Raw genomic sequence first — 22,392 nt, 5'->3', positions numbered from 1 at the left:
CAGGAAGATGGCTTCTGTTTACACCGGATAGCTCAGGCAGTCAATTAGCTTATCAGACTATTCTTCTTTCTGAAGTCTATGGAAAGGGCTAAATAGCTGGTCAGTGTGTGTATGTTCTTATCTCATCGATGCACAATCAGAATGTGAATCATCACACAGGGAGGCAGCAGTCCTGGTCCTAAGGAAAGGCAAACAAAGTCTCTAGAAGCCCCTTTGGCTGGTCGGTATTAGACACTATTTAAAATCACATCACCCTTAGTGACAAGCAGGAGAATGTGCACGCACATGAGTATGTGTTTGGGCTCGCGTGCATGCGCATGCTTACCTACACATGTCTTCTTTCCCATACCATTTGGAAGCCTGTGGGATATCTATGTCTTCTTTCTTCAAGAAGTAATGCACTTTTTTAATCCTACAAAAACACTCATAGGGCCCCAAGATATTTATGTGTGCACGTGTGATATTCTTGTGTGTGTGTGTGTGTGTGTGTGTGTGTGTGTGTAAAATATACAAAAGAATGTTGAGCTGAGCACATTGGCACACGCCTGTAATCCCAGCACTTGGAGGCTGGGGTAGGAGGATTGCAAGTTCAAAGCCAGCCTCAGCAACTTAGCAAGCCCCTGTCTCAAGGTGGGGGGGGGGGCGGGGACTGGGGATGTTGCTGAGTGGTTAAGCTCCCTGAGTTCCGTCGTACCCACCCCCATAAGAATATGAAATGCAACTATGTTTGAATAGAAAAAAAAATGAGTACTATCAGAATGATAAGTTGCTTGTTAAGAAGAATACAACTCTGTGTCCTGACAGGGGGATAAAGTCCAGAATATATTGGCTGAAAAGTGTCCACCATGAGTTACATGAAAGCCTTGTGACTGGTTTTCAGTTCCATGTATGTATAGAGATCTACCTTAAGTAGATTTAGAAGACATGGATGATTCACTTGTCAGATTTCGCCTCAAAAATCCCTTCAATCACCCACCAAGTGGCTTAAATATAATTTTGGGTTTCTATACTTGGGTTTGTGTGCATATACTCATACGTATATTTGGACAGAAGCAACCTTTATTTATGTGTAAATATGCCACGTAAGCCATGTACATATTCTGTTCAGTGCTTTCTTATTTTCCTTCCTCAAATGAGAACCTGTATTTGAGTTCTAGAAAAGGCAGTGTGCACATGGCCAGCTCTGCTGCAGGATCCTTGGTCCCAAGGGACCCACCAGGAAAGGCACCTATGGCTCTGCTGATGGTGGCAACCTCTAGGGAGCCAGGCTGGAGGTGGAGGGGCAGGGCTTCCCTCCATGCCTGATGCATTCCCACAAGGAAAAAGCAGTTTAATTCCTGTGCTGATGTTTTCTCCCTTCTAGAACCTTCTCTTGGAGCTGCCTATGTTTCTGATGCCCAGTACAACAGGAACGTTCCATTCCAAACTTCCCCTCAGGCTATCAGGTAATTTAATCATCTAGCTGTCCCACTTGTCCACCTTAAGTTCTAGAGGTTGAGACAAACCTGGAGGCATTCTTTCTACAGAAACTTTTCAGAGGGGTCTAGGTACGGCACATAATTTGGGCAAAACCCAAGAGTGTTTTGTTCTCGGTGCTGGGAGCCGACCCAGAGACTGGCCTGTGCTAGGCAAGCGCTCCACCACGGAGCTGCAGCCCAGCCCCTGAGCCTGGTGGTTTGGGTTAAGTTCTAAGAGCACAGTGTCCCACGTGCAGGGAGCATCCGGTCAGTTAAGAGCAGATCGGGGGTAATGGACACCACCAAGGCCAGGAGATGGAGTGCCCAAGCTGGACGCACATGGCCACCTTTCTTTCGAGCCAGCATTACCTGGAGTGCAAAAGAGGGCTTCTCTTTTCCCTTCTGTCACCTCCTAATGCTACCCACACATTCAGTCCTTTCCTGGGAATCCAGCCTTTTCTATCTCCCCTTAAAGCTTCAACTAAGACCAAGCCCTTGGCTAGAGTAAGGAAAAACCCTCTCTTACATCAGCGCTCGGTGTCAGTGTCTCCAAAAGCAACAAACACCTCATATGCCCAGACTGCCAAGCAGGAGTGGGGGACTGTCCCACCCTGCAGGGATCTGGCGTGTGGCAGCCACTTCTGTCCTGAGTATACTGTGTTGAGACGGGCTGTGCACATTTTCACATTGGACTCAGCTACGCCCAAATGGCATTAGGTCACTTTAACTGAGGGTTCACCTTGTCAGTCTCTGGTTCAGAGTGTTCTCTTATTACTGTGACAACAACCCCGTGAAGAAGGTGCTAAAGCTGGCTCGAGACTGTCCACCAAGTGTGCTTTGAGACATGATCATCATCTTGATGTTTTCTGTTAGTGTTTTATAGTTTGAGCTCAAGTAAATACCGCCCCTGCTCCTGAGAACCTAAAGGGCATGTGACCCATCACGAGTCTTATTTGTTTATTTGTTTATTTACCCGTTTATTTGGCAGTGCTGGGGATGGAACCCAGGACCTGGTGCGTGCTGGGTACTGCTCTACCACTGAGCTGCCGTCCCAGCCCCGGCCCTGTTCGTCTTAGCACAGAAGTTTGAGTGTTATAGAACTCCTGCTCAGTGGTTATAACCACCTTTACTGTTTTTCCTCTCCAGACTTTACTATTTTTATAATCACTGGGCCATGCGGATGGCCACGTACTTCTTCACCTGTGTCAACCTCTCTCTTGCCCTGTTTGAGGAACCGGTGCTGTTTCTGCTACCGTTCTTGGTAAGCATTAGATAAAAGATGTTCAACCAGATCTTGTCACCAATGAGTGGGGCCCCTTGCTTCTCCCTTGTTTTCCTCAAATGTCAACAAATAGGAATTTGACTTATTTTTTTCTTGCTGGGGCTTCAGAGAATTCTGCTTGTTGGCTAATGTGCCAATCATAAGGGATTTTGAGGGCAATGGAACTTCAGAATAAGCTGCTGAATTCGTAAAATGAATCAATTTTTAAAACCCGTCAATATGATGTCTCAGGGTAAGCTACAACAAATATATGTTTATTCAGTGCAACGTGTTTGTTTCCTTCAAGAAAATGTTTCCTGATACATATAGGCCAGGAGCCAAAACCTGGAGACTTTCTCAGTTGAGAGAAGCCAGGAACTTCATGTTTCATTGGAGAATTTCTGCCTAAATCTCAGAAGCTGGACCTCAATGACACGATCTGATAGTGGGTTTATTGGAGAATGTCCCCCATTCCTAAAATGATAGTATGGACCATATCCCGCTAGGCTAAGGGTACTTTTGGCTTCTGCCTTCTATTTGATGCCATTTTCCCCCCTCTGCTCCCCCCAGCTCACTCTTGAAAGGCCTTCTGTTCTGCCAGCCATAGTGACATCTGCTGGCGGACATGGGAAGTCACAAATCTGGGGGACCCTCTCAACCAAACCTTGTTAATGCTGCCATTTATCACAGGGGCAGGGGTGCGGGCTCTGGAGGGCTGGGCGTCCTGTCATTTCTCCCATACCCTCTCCCAAGAGAGCAACCATGTCTCAAGCAGCCAGTTCCCACCTTCCATTCGCAGAACTGAAAGTCAGGCAGATGCAAACCCCAATGCTAGCGTGGGCCCTGGAAAAGAAGCCACCATTCCAGGTGACAATAGGCTTGACTGGATGCTTGGGGACTGAAGCAAGGTAGTTCTCACCCACCTCTTCTCCCTCCTCATTTTCAGCAGGCCTCTGCCTGTGGCTAGGAGAGGAGTGGAGCTCTGTCCCCCACCTGGCCCCGCTGTCTCAGCGCTGCTTTAAGGGCAAGCTTGCAACTAGGTGAGTCCAAAGAGGATTATTCCAACTCAGAGTTTCTTTCCTTCTGAACCAATGCAGGAGATGTCCACTTTGCGTTTCTGAGAAGTTTATGGTGTCCTAAGAACTCCACTTCACTTTGGCTACTCAAAGTGGGGTCGCTTGGTCAGCAGCACCAGCATCCCTGCTCAGAGCTTGTCAGAAGCGCTGCCACTCAGAGGTGCTAGAATTTTTCACTGACAGAAGCCACATTTGAAACAAGCCCCAAGGCCATACCTTCACACACCCAAGTTCATGTGCTTGTACTCCACACTGGGTTCCTCACCTTGGCACCCTTGGCCCATCAGGCCAGATCCTTCTTAGTCTGTAGAGGTCATCCCCGTGCACTGTAGACATTCAGCAGCACCCATGACCTCTACCTGAGTTTTGCACCAGCACCCCTGACTTGTGATAACACAAAAGGTCTCCAGGCATTGTCAAATGACCCAAGGGGAGGGGGAAAGTCACCTGTGTTGAGACGCATCACCTTCACAGTCACCTGAGACCTTGTTACAAACACACATTCTCAGACCCCACCCCAGATTGGCAAAACTAGGAACTCTAGTGGGGCCCAGGAAACTGGTTAACTCTCTGTGAGACACAGGCACTCTGAGGTGGAAGAGGACTCGGGAAAGGCCCTGCAGTGAATCACTATTTGGTGACAGACAAGTCACAGGGGCCACAGCATGACCAAGAGGTTGCAGGCCTTGGGTGATAAAGAGCCCAAAGCAGTAGCCACCTGGGAGGGTTTTGCAGCCAACACTTCCCCCTGTGCTATCTCCATGACCTTGGCCAAGTGACCTGATCTTTCAGTGCCTCAGTTGTCACCTCTGGAAAATGGGGACAACCAAAGCACTGTTCCTCCTGCAACTATTGAGGGATGAGGAAGCTTTTATGATAAGGTGCTTAGAAGAGTGCTTGGCTCCAAGACCTTCGGACAAGTCAACTAACTGGTCTTGTCTTCACCATCACTGGCCTGTCTTGCCCCCGATTGCTGAGTCCCCTGCAAGCCAGCCAGGCATGTGCTTCATTCTCTGCCACATCCTCAGCAGGGAGCCCTGGCCTGGCCTGGACCAGGCTCTCAATGAACATCGGTGGAGAAAGGCATTGCAGTGCCCATGAGGACATGAGGACACCAGCAGAAGCCCTCTGTCTCAGGGGCTTGAATTTGCTGTGGATCCTGTATGTTCTGCAAAGGGACCCCAGCTTCCTAGATCCGATTCTATTAAAAGGTGTCCTTGCAAATATGGCAACTGAGCAAAATTGAGCTTCTCCATCCGTGTGGATTAGACGGGACCTCAGGTAGATCTGGAGGCATGCTGTAACCAACAGCCAATCAACACATGCTTAGAAAATCATGGAAAGACTAAATATGGGGGCGGGGTGCTTCACAGATGCTGTGTGTTTTCTTCCTCTACTTCTAGGATTCTCTCTACCCACCTCCTGAAGTCAGTCATACAACTATCCCCATTTCAGATATGCAAACACTGAGGTCCCAAGAGGTTACAGAACATGCCCAAGGTCATTGTCCAGTAAGCAGTGAAAGTGTTCTTCTCATGCTGGTCTCTGATTCCAAACCCACACCTGCCTTTCTTCCCAGGGCACTTCCTGGTCTGCACACAGGGATGACATGCCTTAAGATTGGGAGGACAATCCTAATTTCAAACCTTCTACCTCACGTTATGCTGAAGACAATCCTAAGCAGCAGAGCACGTGTCTTATTTGGTTTAAAAACTCCATCTCTGGTAGTAATGAGATCTCTCTGCCACAGCCCCGCCAGACAGCCATTTGGGACCACAGGAGTGTGGAGAAAGAGTGACCACAGGAGTGTGGAGAAAGAGGACACAATTCAGGAAAGCGAAATACGAAGAAGCAAGAGCTGAATATACTAGAACAGACAGGACCAGTAGAGAGAGCCCAGGTGAGAGAGGCCTGGAGCAGGGCTGGGGCGAGCCAGCGCATTCCACGGGTATTGATGAGGTCTGCTGTGTGCCTGGCACTATGCTGAGAAGTAGACGCTGCACTGAGCATAGTCTCTGACCTTGCCCTGCTAAAGATCCCGGGGGATTCAAAGCTGGATGACATTGTCCAGCACTATGCCATTTCTTCACACCCCAGCTGACCTCCAGCCCCCAGCATCATGGCCCATTTGCCTACAGTGAAGGCCAGCAGCAGCTTCCCGTCATGGTTGGCAGGAGTGGGTGGAGAACCCCCAGCTCTCTCACCCTGTAGGAGGGCTTCTATTAGTAGCATGATCTACATGGACCCCCAGCACTCCTTATCAGGACTGTGCTTAGTCACTCAGTGACAACAACTGGCTGGTACACCCTGTCTTCCAGTTCCTAATCACTTCCTGTTCCAACCTGGAGTTTTCTAGCATCACCTCCCAAGAAAACTACTTGCTAACAAATCTGGATCACAGAGTCTCCACACTTTACCTCAGGGAAGCCAGAGCATGAAAGAAGGTTCTAGAAAGATATACAGTGATCCCAGTCTATCTGGCCATTTTGTGCCTGAATTTATAGTACTCCTTGGCTGCTCTGATTGCCCTGATAGGTTTAGGAGAAAAGACAAGCCATATTTTGGGATGTAAAATGCATTCAGGCCGAGTCACTTTCACACAACCTACCAAGTAGGAGTAGAATCTCATGAAATTTTAAGTACAACAGAATGCCAAATGACTACTCATTCCAGTGAAGACATGCTGCAAATAAGACTTAGAAAAGTGTCCTCAGAGAAGATTCATCATTCTGCATTTCTTCTGAAAGTTGAAGCACACAGTTCTAATGAGCCCAGGAAGACAAGGTTGATACCCAGTTGAGTTGGCATATGATGTGCCAGAGCTCAGGACTTCAGGGCTGCTGTCAGGTGGTTCCTGGGCTCTTCTGGTCCTCACCTTCACTGAGTGTCTTTTTGTTGGTGATGTCGTTCAGCAATGGATTACTGGCCCAGAGACTTGTTCAGTATTGCTCAGCAGTAGCCAAACACTGTCACCAGTTGTAGGTAGCCAACTCCAGGTGAGAAACTTGATAGATGTTAATGCTCCCAGCTTCACACCAGCAACCTGCCCCTCAGTGATCATGCTCTCTAAAATATACACCATGCTAAATTGTGTGGAAGAATTCTAGGTCTAGCCAAACCACACGAGCTTTCAAAAACAGCCCAATAACATTTAGAGGATTCACTCTCCAAAGCAAGCTTGCCAATGCCTGAGCGCCCACACACTCTATTGGCGCCAACCTCACCTCATTTTAGAATGCACACATCCACCAAGATATCACTGCCTGTGGTGGTTGAGCGGCCTCTCCAATGGACGAGCTCCTCTCTCCTGGGAGTCCCTGCTTTGACAACAAGTGCACTGGAGAAGTTTAAATCAAGTGGGAGGCACATGGGCAGGCTTCCTGGATGAGGCCCTATTGAAAGGAGGATGGGATCTGAGGAGTGGACCAGAGAGAGGAAAGATGGGAAGTACAGCAAGTACATTCAGAGCCGAGGTCAGGCCCAAAATACAATGTTGGCTGACAAGAGAGCCCTTGCACCAGGATCAACAATTTTGAGAAGGCAATGAGGACTGCCTGAAAAGATCAATTCCACAAAATTCCATGGAAACCCACTCATCAGACCTTTCTGAAAACACTGGAAATGCAGGTTTCATGCAAGGAACTCTGGGTGACAGAAGGCAAAGTTTGCCAAATGCAAACATGCCTACCAGCTCTGAGAAGCCCTTCTCATTCACACTGCTTCAACCAGGGAAAATCCCCATGTGCTCACTGAGAACAAGTTAGCTTGTGCCACTTGAAGCTGCTTCCACAAACAGCTTCACTTCTGCACTTCTAAGCTGTTCTCCTCAAACCCTTTCAGAGCACAGTTCAGGCATGAAACACGAAGGGTGCCAGAAAGATCTCTTGAATCTAGCATCACCAACTGGCAGGGGAAAAGAGGACCAGCTGAGAAGATCAGTTCTCCAAAGTCTCACTGACATCCATTTGTCACACTTGTTTACAACATTCACTTGAAGTGCAGGTGCCCACATGAGTGAACTGTTTATCAATGGCACAGAGGCTTCAATGTGTAAGCATGCCTGTCACCTGTAAGAAGCAGTTTTGAATTCTTCTAGGTCCACAGGAAAAAAAAAATAGCATGTGCTCACTTACAACAAAGTTAATCAACAAAGCAAATTGAAACTGCTTGCAGCAAACAGCTTCCATTCTCCCATTCCCCAGCTATTTTCAGCAATCGCATACAGAGTCCAATTCCAGCTCAATATAAAATGTGTGCTCCCAAGGAAGCCTGTATAATTGATATCACCCAACTTGGGGAGGCAAGGGGAACGTTGAGAAGATCAGTTCTTCAAAACTCCTACTTTTTCAGAAAACTCATTGAAAGGCAGGGTACCCACTTGCAGCCATCAGTGGTTGACAGATGGCACAGAGGCTTCAATGTGAAACCATGAATGCCAATCATTACAAGTGCTTCTGACACACTCTAGTTCAACCTGGGACACCCCAAAGTGCTCAACGAGAACACACTTTGTTCCTGCAAGTGGAAGCAGCTTGCATGAACTGTTTCAATCAGGAAATTCCAAGCTCTTCTCAGCAAGCACATTCAGAGCACAGTTTTGGCCCAATAGCAAAAGGGTCCTAGCAAGAGGGTCCCACACCTATGATCACCTTCATAAGGTAGCTTTCCATCTTCTGTGTGGAAGTGGGTTTCTCCTTGGCCCTTATGCTGTGGAGGAGACCACTAGGAGCTAAGCTTCATGCAGGACCATCTGACCTGGACTTTTTGCAAGCCCTATGAAGCCCTCACACAAGCTCAAATGCTACAGGACTTTGCAGACCAGTCCATGCAACAGTAGACATTCATTCATTGTCTAGAGTCTACAGGTTCCTAAATGCATGGCATTCATTATCATCAAATGCACAATTTTGATCAAAAACCATCACAGTAGAGCAGGTAACAAATCATCACAGTAGATCAGGTAACAAAAACATATATATTTTAAAATAATAATATATTAATGGAAACAATAAATACAGGATAGAGTAACAACTGTGTTACTAAACAAGGTCAAGGACAATGGCAAACTATAGATTCAAACTTTGAAGCAAATAGTAATCAATGTAAATATTCCTGGGCTGCCTCAGCCCCGCCCAGGCACACAGCAGCAGAATGGTTTTGCAAGCATCCTCAGGAGGGCTGCAGCCTTCTTTCCAGGACGAGAGGGAGGTTGAGGCTGGATCCACCCATCATTCTTTTGGGAGAGGCTCCTTTTCCTCAGCACGAAGTTGGGTATTGTGTGAGGGTTCTTTGCGTAAAATACGTTGGCCTCTGCTGGAATCCTCAGCTCTGGGGAGAGAGGGGTGTACAAAATAAGGTGGCTCCGGAGGTGCTCCCTGGGACACCCCAACATCTGAGAGCCTGTGCCAGAAAAGGCCAGAGCCACACACCTGAGAGCTCTCCAATTCAGCACCAATACCAACAAAGAGAGCCTCCACAGTCCTCCCTGAGGAAGAACTAGGCAGAGCACTTCAACAGACCTAATGTCGGTTCCTACCAAAGGCTTTGGACTCCAGAACATCCCAGGTCCTCTTGCATCTGCCAAAGCACACCACTAGGGTTTGCATCTGAAATCTCCCACAAAAGGCTCCTGTGCCGAAGATTCAGTCCCCACATGAGCCATCTTCATGGGTGGGTTTGGAGGGAAGCATTGGATGGTGAGTGCTCTGATGTCAACATGAAATTCTCATTCAAGATGAATACACTACTGGGGGGTGGGAGGGACTGGAAGAAAGGTTGAGCATGGTTGGAGGAAGACCTAAACAGGGGTGCGCCCTGGGCAACAGTACCTTGTTCCTGTAGGCTCCACTGAATCCTCATTCTCCAAGTAGAGGTCCTCCTTCTCCTCTCCATCTTTCTCTCTCTCCCTCTCTCCCAGCCTTGTTCCCTCTCTCCCAGTCTATGCCTTTGTGGCAAGGGCTGAGGAGCTCTCCACTGCCACACACTAGAGCTTTATGGACAGCCTCAGTACACAACCAAAGAGAAAGTTGTGAAAGCCAGAGAAAAGGCCTAGGATTCCTCAAGCATGGCCACAGTGAGGACAGGCTGACCAGCATGGATACCACATTAGAGCCATGCTTCTGCGTTGGTGGAGCCCGCCTCCATGTGAACCATTCTGAGAATGGAGGCCACATTCCAAATGCTGCCCTACTGAGAACAATGGTTCCAAAGACCAGCAAAGGGAATGCTTCCCTCCAACATGGTGTATGGTCCAGTGGTGCCATGACCCCAAGTGGGGGAATACAACAGCCCGCTTCTCTTTCCTCTGAACACGTGTTTCCTGTCGCCCTCCTCTAACCTAGAGCCTGTTCTCCATCCCTTCTGGGTTGGATGTGAAGATCTCTGCTATGAATTTCTAAGACTACCAAGGCCCCAGACAGACTTCCTCTTCCATAGACTCTACTAACCTAACAGAAGGTTAAGATAGGAGACAAGTGATCCTAGAACTCATCGGGATGGTGGTCTTCAGCGTACATAGGCTGGGATAATGACTGCTGTGGTGTTTGGCTCACAAAAACCAACCAACCAACCAACGAAAAAGTGCTGGCATTATTATCAGATGAGCTTTGTGGCTACGTGCTCAGGAAGCCCTCATCTGACTTTAGTTAGGGATCGCAACCTGGCTATTGTGATCACTCCTTGGCAAGTGGACTCGGGTGCGGAAGACCATGGAATTTATGCAAAGACATGATTCAAGCTGTCTCCCAGGCTGTGTTTTCTTCCCAATTTCATCCTGTTACTGCTTGCTAGAATCCTGGCAATGCTCTGCCAAGGCAGTGGTTTTCTGGTCACACAGAAGGCTTTCAATCCTACTGCTTCAGTCCACAAAATGCCAGTTCCCTCTTTAGCCCATGCATTCCCATGTTCCTCTGAAACCACTCCTATCCCAGACCATGAAAGCATACTGCTCCTGGAAAGAGGCTTTCCTCCTCACTCCTCAAAGATGTCAGCTTTGGATGCCTGTTCATGTCCAGGGGAGGCACCTGGTGGGGAGCCGCAATATCCACTGGGGTATACCATTGGACCTCGAGACCTTCCACCAGCAGAAGTGCAGTTGGCTTTGTGCACGAACCCAACACACCTGTTGGAGTGTTCTTGGGGGTCAGAGACTACTCTTTGTTGCTAAGAGTTGACCTGAGTCCACATCCTGACCCTTGCTCTCTGCCATCTGATTGTCTCACTTACTCTGTCGGTGAGAGATGATTTGGCCCAACTCATAATCCTCCGGGTTCTCCTGAGTAAGCAAGTGTAGCTCGAGGGCCCTGCGGATGACGACAGGAGCCCTATCGTTGCAGGTCACCTGGAGCAGCATGGGAGACAGGCCTTCAGGAAATGGGCCTTGAAGTGACTACTCAAGGACAGTGGGCAGGGGCATTCTGGAGGCACCCCCACTCTAAATACCAGGGCAACATCCATGACCCTACTACCTGAGGCTGACCTCCTGCTCATCATGTGGGCTCTTCCCATAGGCTACTAGCCCAATCCTTGTACATAGGACTTCCTGGGCCTGCCATTGCACTTTGTGGAGCTGCACTCCTCTAGAAGTGAAAGGACCCCACTACCTGCATACAGATGCAATCTCATCCCACAAGTTGGGAGGAATGGGACAATAGCCTCCAAGATCCCAGGTCTGCCCGAGGATGCAGGCGGCATTGGGAATGACCTAGGCACAAAACCTAGAGGCTTTGGTCTGGATTGCCAGGGCCCAAATCAGACCCAGAAACATGACCACGCACAGGAGTGCTGAAAGATAGCCTCGAGAGCTCCTGGCCTCCAGAGGCTCAGTGCTGGCTGGGGTGTAGGAGGGCACCTCATCCGGCAAGGGTGGTCATTGGGTTACCTGGACATTTAGTAGTAATGTCCAGGTACATGAGGAGTCCCTGGTATTGGACCAGTGTCTGCTCCCCACCCAGGTGTAAGCACCAGGGGACACCCCTGCTCCCAGGCTTACCAGGACATCCTTGGCCATCGTTGGACTTTGTTTCTCTAAGTGGACACGAATTAAGCAGGTGTATCCCACCTGCTTCTGGGAAAGCGGCCTGGAGCACTTCTTGCAGGTTGATTCTGAGAACTGTGGGGGATGGAACATCAGCAAACCCAGAAACAGAAAGCCACCCAGCCTGTCAGTTGGCTCTATGGGCTTCTAGCACATATGTCCATGTGCTGAGGCTTCTTATTTCCTCAGGTGGGAGTGGAATGGCAGCACAAGTACAGCTTGAATAAGGTAGGTGTTTACCTCCTTTCTCTTGACCTCGGGGCGTTTCCTCACGATGAAATATTTTATCCGCGGTTTCATGGACATATACATGAGTGAGTGGTCAGGGACCTTGATTTCTGCAGAGCGAAGTGGAGAATTGTTAGATGGCACTCAAGGATTTTACCACAAAACACACACAACCGTTGAGAGTCTCCAACAGGGCGAGCCTGCACCAGAATTGAGAGCCCTCCTATCCAGCTACAGTGCCACCAAAGACTCCCTCAGTGATTCTTCCCTGGAGAAGATGATGTACAGGATTCTAAACCAAAAGAGCACCTGGCAATGGAAACAGCACCTTGGGCCCAGAACTTCTCAGTGCAGGTTGGATCTGCCAAAGAGACACTACTAGGCTCTGCATCAGGATTGGCAAAGGCTCCTGTGCTTAGGCCTTTCTCCCCAGGGCAGCCATGCTCACACATGGGCATTCAGGGAAGCGTTGGATGGTGGGCGAATTCATCCACTTGCCCTGGATGAATCAACTCGGGTGAATACGCGGAGGGGAGGTGGTATCCATCAGAGGTGTGTTGGGCATGGACATGGGAGGACGTCAGCAGGGTGGTGCCCTGGAGAACTCTATTGTTTTCTAGGTTCGCTCTCCTTCCCCTTGTTTCTCATCATGAGCTGTCTGCTTGGTACTTTTATTCTGGTTCTTGTTCTACTTCTGGCTCTTCTTTCTGTCCTGCATCTTCTTGTAGTTCTTTCTGGGTCTTTTTCTTGTTCTTACATGATTCCTTCTTCTTCTTGTGTATCTCCCTCCATCCTTCCTTCAGTTTACCTCCTTCCTTTTCTTCTTCTTCCTCCTGCTCTTCATCGTGTGATCCTCTCCCCACTCAGGAGTGTCCTCTTTCTCCTCCTTCTCCTTCTCCTTCTTTCTCTGGCAATGGTGGGGCGTCCTCTGAAGAGCTCAAATCTATCACACTCTTCTGCCCAGATGCAGCCTCTGTTCAGTAGTCCAAGATGAAATCAGTTCTCAATCAATGGCCAGGAGTGAAACCAAGACCAAAGACAAGTGACTTCCTTTCTTTGTCATTGTCACAGTCAGGAAAGACTTCCTAACAGACACCGTATTCTGGATAGGCTTCTACCTGTGGTAGTCAGCACCTCATCTGGACCAGGATTGCTAAAATAGATTCCATCTCCATAAAGTTTCCCCAATGAAAACAAGGTTTCCAAAATCTAGGAGAGGGCCAGCATCACTGCCACCCTCCTGCCATAAGGCATAGATGCCATCACACCTAGTGGGGTCCAGGCCCCCCGTAGTCCTCCCTTTTGACGTCTGTTACACACAAATCTCCCCTGGTCTGGAGCCTGCTCTCAACTGATGCTTGGGTTGAAAGTGTCTGTTTCTGAAATCATCTTCGTAGATTCTCAGTTTGGTAATTCCTTATTGACTGGCTTATTTTTGTACCAGGGATAAAACCAGAGGCACTTAAGCACTGAGACCATTCCCAGGCCTTTTTACTTGGGTACAGGGTCTCCCTAAGTTTCTGAGGCTGTTTGGAAATCCCCATCCTCCTGCGCTGCCTCCCAAGTCCCTGAGATTCGCAGACACTGCCCTTTGCCCAGCTCCTTGCACCTCAGTCTTCCTCATGTGTAAGACAGAGCCAACCCAAATGAGGTGGTGTGGGAAAATTGGAAAACTCACTTACATGCCCAACAGATGGTGGGTTCTATTGTGGACAGGCTGGGATGGTGGAGGCTAGGAGTGTCTTGCTCACAAGAAAGGAAAGAGCACTGGCATTGTGGACAGCTCAGCATTGTGGCCTCTGTTCTTCAGATGCCCTTCTTTGTTGCTGGAAGGAATAATAACCTGGCCATTCTGATATCTTCAGGACATGGGCACCCAGGCACAGAAAACTTGGAATTGTTCCCAAAAGAACCCAAACAGGCTGTCCCCTGGCCTTGACTTCCTCTTCACTGAGTCCTGTTCCCAGGTGCTGCAATCCTGACATTCTTGAGTAGGCAGGACTTCTCATATCCTGGCCATGGATTGGGACCTGTGCTGCTTCCGTCCATAGCGATGCTGACTCAATCAGGACCCATGCTCTCCTCCTCTTCATTTGAAGGCATCCTTATCAGTGAGCCATAAACCAAACTGATGATGGATTGAGCCTCTCTCTGCCTTGCCCCTCATCGATATTAGCTTTCCATTGCCAGACCAGGTCCAGGGGAGAACACATTTAGGGAGGTTCAGCAGCCCCCTCGGGCCTCATTGAGCACCTCCACATTGGACATGCCCATCACTGCACTTGGTTTCCTTCACCAGGCCCACCACACTTTGCTATTTTGTGGCCAAGGCCCACTTTCTCTTGGCTGTGAGTTATCCTGAGCCCACTGTGGATCATGTCTCCCCACTGTCTGATTGTCCTACTTACTCTCATTCTCAGAAATCATTCTTAGCAGCTCAAAGTTGTCCACATCCTCGTGCTGCAACAAATTTTGGTCCAAGGCCATGCGGATGAGGCTTGTCACCGTATCCACACAGGTCACCTGGATCAGGGTAGGACAAATGTCATCAGAGAATGGCTTTTAGAGGAGCTACCCAGAAGCCTGTGGTCAAACATTCAGGAGAAATCTCAGCTACATATACAAGGGCACAATCTTGTTATCCTGCTACCTGAGTGTGGCCTCCATATACCCCCTGGGTTCTTGCAATGTGCTACTAGAACAATCCTGGTACAAATATCTGCCTGTACCTGCCATCTCCCCTCCCCCTGGGGAGCCACATTCCACTCAGGTCAAAGGACCAAACTGCCTATGCACAGACACACTCTCATCTCACTGAGACGAGAGCAATGGGCCAGGGATCTGCGCACCAAGTGTGCTCTGGGGTCCAGGCTGCCTTTGTGGGTGGAAGAGGCAGACACACTGAAAATTTTGGTCCTGACTGCCACTACACAAAACAGACTCAGATACAAGAGTGTGCACTTGAGTGCTTCATGATAGCCTTGAGAGGCCCTGGCCTCTGAAAGCTCGGTGCGGGTCTGGTTGTAATGATGTACTTGACTCAGCACTGGCAGTCACTGAACATGTCTCCTCTGCAGCTGGACACCTGCAGCATTAGCGTGTCTACTGCACATCCATAGAAATTCTGCCAAGAACCCCTTTAGCTCCGCATTTACATACATGCAAAGGCTGACACTCCGAAGCTTTGGCATGACCCCCCAGGTGATCCCGACCCCAAATTCCTACACCTAGTCATGCTAAGGAGGTTCTCTTCCCTGCTACCAGGAACACATCCCCTCCTACACATGTGACAAGTCACTGCCACCTCCTCTGCTCCAATCTCACTCATTGAGAATACCAAGTTCTAGGCACTGCAGCCTGCACCCTGGACATATCTCTGACTTCATCTGTCCACAGAACTTTCATCTGCACTTCTGGCCTGCCAAACCCACAATACACAGGCCCACTCACCGCTGGAGCTGGGCATGCTGAGGCTCTCCCTCCTCTGGTCAAGCCCTTAAGAAGGACCTCTCTCTTCTTTATTTCCCACCATAGCCCCGGGGTTGGCTGTGTCTCCTGCCTTCCACTGTGTGGACACACAGGAGGCAGCCCTGCTGTCGGGCTTACCAGGATGCGCTTTGACTCTCTCAGGCTCTGTCCCTCCAGGAGGACATGAACAAAGCGGTTGTCTTCCACCTGCTCGCTGGAGTGAAGCAGTGAGGAGCTGCTACTGGTGACTTTTTTCATGCAGCACTCATTGCTTTGGGTGGCCTAGGGCAATGATCCTGCAGCCACTGCAGAGCTGCTGCTCACAGCTGCTGGGATCCTGGATGCCACTGCCACAGAAGGCTCCAAGAACTGTGGGGGATGACAACATCAGCAAAGCCCAGCACCTGCACCCCACCCAGCCTGGCAGTTGGCTCTGTGGGCATTCTACAACATCCATCCAGAACCTGAGGTTCTTGTCCCCTTGGAGGATGTGGAGTGGCACCAGGAGTAAAGAGTGAAGAAGGTGGCTGTTTACCTCCTTTGTTTTGATCTTCAACGACTTGCTGGCATCTGTTTTCCGAAGAAGAAAGTTATAATGCACTCCTCCAATCAGGCCGTGATATACTTTCGCATCAGCAGGGACCCTCAGCTCTGGAGAGGCAGGGGCAGAGGCGTGGTAGGTGACACTCAAGGAATACACTACCCAACATCCCCCACAACTGAGAGCCTCTGCCAGCTCAGGTCTCACACACAGACCTGAGAGCCCCCGAATCCAGCTTCTGTTCCACCAAAGACTCCCCACTGATTAATCCCTGAGGACCCTCTATGCACAGGAGGTCCACTCCAGGAACACCTTTCAAGGAAATAGCCCCTTGTACCCCAGAACCCCTTAGCTCACGTTGGACCCATCAAAGAGAAACAGCTAGACTTTGTATCTGGATTGGTCCCCAAAGACTCATGTGTTGAAGGTTTTCTCCCCACTGCAGCAATGATCACAGGTGGGTTTGGGGAAAAGCACTTGATGGTGGGTGCCTCCACCTTGCCAGTGGATTCATCCACTCATACAGAGATACACTAATTTGAGGGGTATGGTTTGGAGGTGTGTTGAGCGTGGGTGGCGGATGTCCACAACAGGGCTGTGCCATCCAGAGGAATATATTTCTCTTGAGTTCCCCACTTGTGCATTTCCTACCTGAGTATAATTCTCATTCACATTTTTAATCAATTTATTGTTATACTTCTTGTTCGGCTTGTGTTTCTCCTTCTTGTTCTTGTTCTTCTTCATCTTCTCCTCATGCTTCTTCTTATAGTCATCTTGAACTTCTTATTCATGGTCTTCTCCTTCAACTTATTTTCATTTTTCTACTCCTCCTTCTACTTCTCCTCCTCCTCCTCCTCCTTCTTCATTTTCTTTTCTTTTCTCTTCTCTTCTCTCTCTCTCTCTCTCTCTCTCTCTCTCTCTCTCTCTCTCTCTCTCTCTCTCTCTCTCCAAGAACAGTTTACAAGCTATGAAGGGTTCTATTCTACCACACTCTTCTCTCTAGAAATGGCCTCTGGTCCTAAGTGGACTCAGTTTGCAATGAATAGAAAGATTGGAAGCCAGAAATGATTCTTCATTGAACTGCTTTTCTCATGTACTCATCTAGGTCAGGAAAGGCGGCCAAAGTAGGCACCCTGTGGTTGTCTGTCTTCTTTGACACAAGACAAAGAAGCTTCTCTTCTTGGCCCCTCGTGGATAATAGCTTTGCAATGCCTCCTCAGGCCAAGGAAAGAACACATGATAGGCAGGTCCACAGCCCCTGGGGAACATGAAGAACCTGCAGATTTATGCGCCATCAATTACACTTTGTTTTGTGCACAAGTCCCACCATACTCTTCCTGGGCATTGGGTCAACGCACACTGTGTTTTGGCTCCCAGTTATCCTGAGCCCACTGTGACTCACTGCTCCCTAACCTCTGATGGTTCCACTTACTCTGATGGTTCCAGGAAATATGCAGAAGCTCATAGTTTTTTGGATCCTCCTGCTGGAGCAAGTGTACATCTAAGGCCTTGCGGATGACGGCTGGAGTCCTATCCTGGCAGGTCACCTGAGCAGGGTTGGAGAAAGCTCATCAGAGAGGGAATTTGGGAGTAACTACCCAGAGGACATTGCTCGAGGACAGAGACAAGAGCGCTCTCAACACAAGGGCACCATCTTGTTACCCTGCTACCTGAGGCCTTCATGTGATCATGTGGGGTCTTCCTATGAGCCTCTAGTCCAATCTTGGTACAAGAGTTTGCTTCAACCTGCTATTCCCTACAGGGACAAGGGAATAAGGACCAAAAGGCTTTGTACAGACACACTCTAGTCCCATCAAGATGGGAGGAATGGTCCAGTGGACTTCCATATCCCTGCTCTGGTCTGGGATGCAGCTGCATTTTTGTGTGGACCAGGCACAAACCCTAGGTGCTTTGGTCCTGACAGCCAGGCACAACACACACTAGGACTCTTTAATGATAGGCATGGAAGTTGCTGGGCTCGAGAGTGTCAGTGCTTGCTGGGGTGTCAGGAGGTTCGGACCCAGCAGGTGCAGTGGTTCAACATGGCTCCCCTGGAGGTGGACACCAGAGTCTCAGCATGGATACTCCACACCCAGGAAAATTCTGCAGAGAGACCCGCTAAATCTCTATTCACATACATGCAAACTAGGACACTAATGGGCCCCTCCAAGGCCCCCCGTTGTCTATGACCCACACCTACCCACCCTAATCATTCTACAATGGCTCCCTTCCCTTCAACCAGCAACATATCCCCTCCCACACACAAGAAAATGACTGCCAACTCCTCTGCTTCAACCTCCACGGTTCAATATACTCCTCCTCAATACCAAGGTCAGTAGAGGATGGCCTGTACCCTCGATATTTCTCTGACCTCCTCTGAACCCAGCACTCACTCCTGCACTTCTGACCTGCACACCCCAAAACACGCAGGCCCACTCGCACCCAGACCTGGCATGCTGCTGCTCTCTCGCCTCTCTCTTCCTCATTTTATGCTCTCCTTCCTGACCTTCCAGAAGCTCCAGTTCAAGAAGACAGGCCTAGTCCAAGGCGTTTGCTGTGGACTCAGTCTTCCCCACTGTGGGCTCCCAGGAGACTCCCCTGCTCGAAGACTCACCAGGATGCTTCTATACTGTGTTGTCCTTTCGTCTTCCAGGTAGACGCGAATGACGCACCTGCCTCTCATCCGCTTGGTATATTTGGGCCGTGGGGAGTCCCGAGTGGAGACCCCTGATGTCCTGGACTCCGGCTCTACCCCTTCCCTGGGAGAAGGCTCTGGCTCTGGGGTTGGCTCAGGAGCCGTGACAGGAACTGAGCTTGTAGCTAGAGGAGAAAAGATGCCAACATGACTGCCTTGCCCTGACCTTCGCACAGACAGACAATACCCCTGCTGCCAGGAAGAACTCGGGCCCTTAGCCCACACGGGACCTCTTTGCAGACTGGGGTCACTTCCTGAATGGACAAAGGCTTATCCTAATTTCCAGCCCAACACCAGGCATACAGACTCCCTGCAGTGGGACAACAGTCGGACCTTTCCTCTTATACCCTTAGGTACTCACCCCGGTCCGCCTGGCTCTCAGGCTCTGCCTGGCTTGATCTGCCATCTTCAACCTGGGCCAGCAGGTGGTGTGCTTGGTGCTCCAGGTTAAAGCCACTCAGGAGGAGCCACATGTACGGCAGCAGCTGCTGCAGACTCAGAGAGCCTGGAGGCTGATGGGAAGCCTCAGAGTAGAAGTTCACCCAGGTCCCCAGGAAGGAAGGTGAGGCACTGTGGGGAGGCAGGTGTGGAGTCAGCAAAACCCTGGCCTTGCCTTCGCCACGGGCTCCAGAGCAAACCTCTGACCCTACCCTCCTGAACCGTCCCTGGTTCTGAACACACCAGTCCACCTCAGGCAAGACACAGTGGCTGTACAGGCAGGGTCAGGACAGGTCGCTACAGGCAAAGAACCTTAACGAAGGAGCGCTAGATCCATGGTTTGACCAGCTCTCCCCTCCTCTGGGCAGGCCTGACACTCTTCTTCCTCTTGGCTACGTGCTCTCCAACCTGGAGTGCACCTTCTGGGAGTGTCTGTCCTCCTGCCCACTCTTCTCAGGGCTCAAGAGACACCTCCTCCCCTGGCGTGGGCTGCAATGCTACCTCATTCTCTGTGAGCTCTCACTGAGTCCCCCTGAGTAGCGGTGGACCTGTCTTTTCCCATGAGTGCAGACCACATCTCTGTGGCCCTGGGGGAGGACAGGGAGGTGTGGTGTGGGGGGTCCATTATCCCAGGGCCTTCCCCAGAGGACCCTGACTCCACCTACAACTCCCTGCCTTACCCCTCCTACTGTTGAAGCCCCACACCTTACACTGCAGGCAGAAAACTGAATTGGGGAGAGCAGTCTTTCCTCAGCCTTCCCAAGTCAAATCACCTTGCAGGTCCCTATTCTGGAAACAGGAGCCCACCCTCTTGACCCCAAGCCCATTCCATGTTGAAGTTGGTCCAAGGGTCCACCATAGTCACTGAAGAGGACAACGTGCAGTTATGCCTCATGGAGTCAGGGATGCAGTCACATGTAGGATATGTACTCATGGCACCTGCGGTTTAGGCTGACCCCATGAAAAGGGACACAATGGCAATCATTTGCACCCCATTTTTCACTGAATTATGAAACGTGACTGGAAACGTGTCTTCACACAGTGGGTGCTTTCTCCATGTTCACCAGTGAATGAGCCCAAACTGCTGATTCCCACATATCTCTGGGTGTGGGAGCTGCCATGTCCAAAGCCCCTGTCCAGCTATGTCCCAGCTAGGACGCTCTGTCCCACTATGGAAACTAACATGTCTTTATTAACCCAAAAGTGCTTTTCCCAAGGCCCGAGTTTTGAGACGCCTCTAGCACAGATCTACGTTCTTCACAAAGCCAACATCACACCAGAAAGACCACCTGGCCTCACTGAGTCCACCTGGGAATGAGCTCAGTGCACACCATTGAGCTGTGGTGCCCAGTGTGTGGGGACTGCTCCACGGATCTCTGTGGATCAGCTGGAGTCAGGATGGTTTCTCTGCCTGAGAGGGGAAGTTCACTGCCCTTGCAAGGCTGTGGCAGGCACCTCCAGGACTCGTCCCGTTCGGGGCTGACATTCCACTATGAGTGTGGTCCTCTATCTCATTAGGTATCACAAACCTTTGGGTCCCTGAGAGGCACATGGCAGCCCCAAGACAGAGGCATGAGGGGGCTACACACTTGGGCTTGGTGGTCTGGTGCTTACCTTGGGAACAAGAGATCCAGCACCTGCTGGGTGGGGATGAAATCCCAGGAGATTAACCCCATGTTGCTGCTGAAATGTAGGTTCCTCCCACAAATGACAGGCAGGAGCTCATTCCTAAGCTGGTTGTGCCTGTAAGGTTCAAGGCTCTGAACCCTGAAGGGCTCCTCCGTGTTCTGATCATTTTCACCCTGGGTTGGGACCAAGAATGGTGGGTTCAAAATGGAAATGGTGACAAACAGAAAAATGACTTGTGCCAATACACTAGAGTCAAAGCACAATGGGACAGTTCCCATCAGTACACACACACACACACACACACACACAGAGTCAGAATAGGAGTCCTGGGCCATTCATCAGGGATCAGACTAGAGGGCCTGCTGGGCTCACCTGCCCTGTGCTACTCACTGTTACTCTTGAGCTCCTCTGCGACAATCGCCAGAGGCTCTGGCGTCTAAGATGAAGCCTCACCCAGTGTATCCACAAAAGGGCTAGTTGGCCCCCCTGAGATTCCTGGGAGCCTGAGGCTCGGCATTGTCTGCAACCACAGGAGAACATCCTTCTCCCTCCAGTGGCTCCAACCAAGTGAGCTCGGATGGCTTGGTCAGTGAAGTGGGTGCCTGGATACCAGGGTTCCATGTTCTGTTTGATCCATTGTCAAGGCAATGATGTCATTTCCTGTGCCCATACCTGAGCCTCTTTTCACATAAGACCACTTTCAAAAGCCCTATGGGCTGCTGATTTCTCCTCCATGCCTACCCATCTCAGGTGCGCAGGTGTTCACCAACAACTACCCAAACATCCCCACCAGCATCTGCCCTGCTTGGTGCCACTAGAGTTCCAGCTTGGAGCCTTCAAAAATGCATTCACAACCAGTCCTTCCCTCTCAGCAGCTTTTGGACCCTGGTCCCATCATTGGGCAACTCATGGTGTGCCCAGTCTTTTCTGGAAAGTAGGGTAGCATCTAATCTCTAGGGTTTATTGTGTCTATTGGCCCATAACACCCTCTATTCTCTCTGAAACTGAAAGATTAATAAAATAGGTACTTGTCATTCCGTTTTTCTATATGCTTAACAAAACACTGTTAAAATTCCTGAGAAACTGTTTTTGCTAATCTTGTTTCCAGAATGTGCTGTCCCCAACTGCCAAGCTGCAGAATTCACTCCCTCACTCGGTTACAGGCAAGCTGCCCACTCGCCCTGACCTGTCAATAAACTTCCCTCCCTGCCCTCTCCAAGAAAAGTATAGAAGTTCTGCTCAAGCTGATCTCAGGGCTCTATCTCTCTTTGCTATAGAGAGAGCCCTAGCATGCTGGTCTCCAAATAAACCCACCCTTCTGCTGTTGCATAAGAGAGTCTCTTGTGGTCTCTTACTCCGACCCTTACAAAACCAGAGATGGGACTCACAGGTGGCTAAAGCACAAATGTAGAGATGGGACAATCACAAGAAGGGGAGAGACAAAGAATGCACCCTAACTCAATCAGGCCTGTGTCCCACACAGGGACGTGGCCAATGTCCGTCCCATTGTGGCTGCAGTTCCCTCTCTACACCATGGCAAGTTGGAGGGGACTGAGATGCAGAG

The 22,392-nt window shown here is 49.9% G+C and overlaps 2 protein-coding genes across 10 annotated transcripts in view; one reads left to right on the top strand and one right to left on the bottom strand.

The window, feature by feature from the left end:
- LOC144249795 (uncharacterized) overlaps positions 1–22,132 on the top strand; it is a 38,181-nt gene extending 16,049 nt beyond the window's left edge. For 3 of the 9 annotated variants that reach the window (XR_013342316.1, XR_013342315.1, XR_013342313.1), the window contains 6 exons: positions 1,364–1,445; positions 2,604–2,718; positions 3,665–3,758; positions 5,545–5,694; positions 18,580–19,323; positions 21,937–22,132. Coding sequence is in view for 4 of the 9 variants with exons in the window: in XM_077791975.1 (XP_077648101.1) it covers positions 1,364–1,445; positions 2,604–2,718; positions 18,580–18,719; positions 19,115–19,277 (500 nt within the window). In the remaining 5 variants the exon portion in view is untranslated. Of the gene's footprint in view, positions 1–1,363; positions 1,446–2,603; positions 2,719–3,664; positions 3,759–3,815; positions 3,986–5,544; positions 5,695–18,579; positions 19,324–21,936 lie in introns of those variants that run through there. The other 6 variants (XM_077791975.1, XM_077791976.1, XR_013342314.1 and 3 more) reach the window with 5 other exon arrangements.
- Positions 11,011–14,585, bottom strand: LOC144249823 (uncharacterized). The gene is made up of 4 exons (XM_077792030.1): positions 14,466–14,585; positions 12,070–12,167; positions 11,785–11,904; positions 11,011–11,133 (listed from the first exon to the last, which is right to left on the bottom strand). Exons 1-4 carry the CDS (start codon positions 14,542–14,544, stop codon positions 11,011–11,013), a joined length of 420 nt encoding a protein of 139 aa, XP_077648156.1. The 5' UTR covers positions 14,545–14,585.
- Positions 22,133–22,392: the final 260 nt, after the last annotated feature.

The sequence above is a fragment of the Urocitellus parryii genome, chromosome 12 (assembly GCF_045843805.1).
Source record: "Urocitellus parryii isolate mUroPar1 chromosome 12, mUroPar1.hap1, whole genome shotgun sequence".
Lineage (NCBI taxonomy): Eukaryota > Metazoa > Chordata > Mammalia > Rodentia > Sciuridae > Urocitellus > Urocitellus parryii.
Note: the sequence above shows the minus strand (reverse complement) of the source record. Positions and strands in the feature narration are given on the sequence as shown.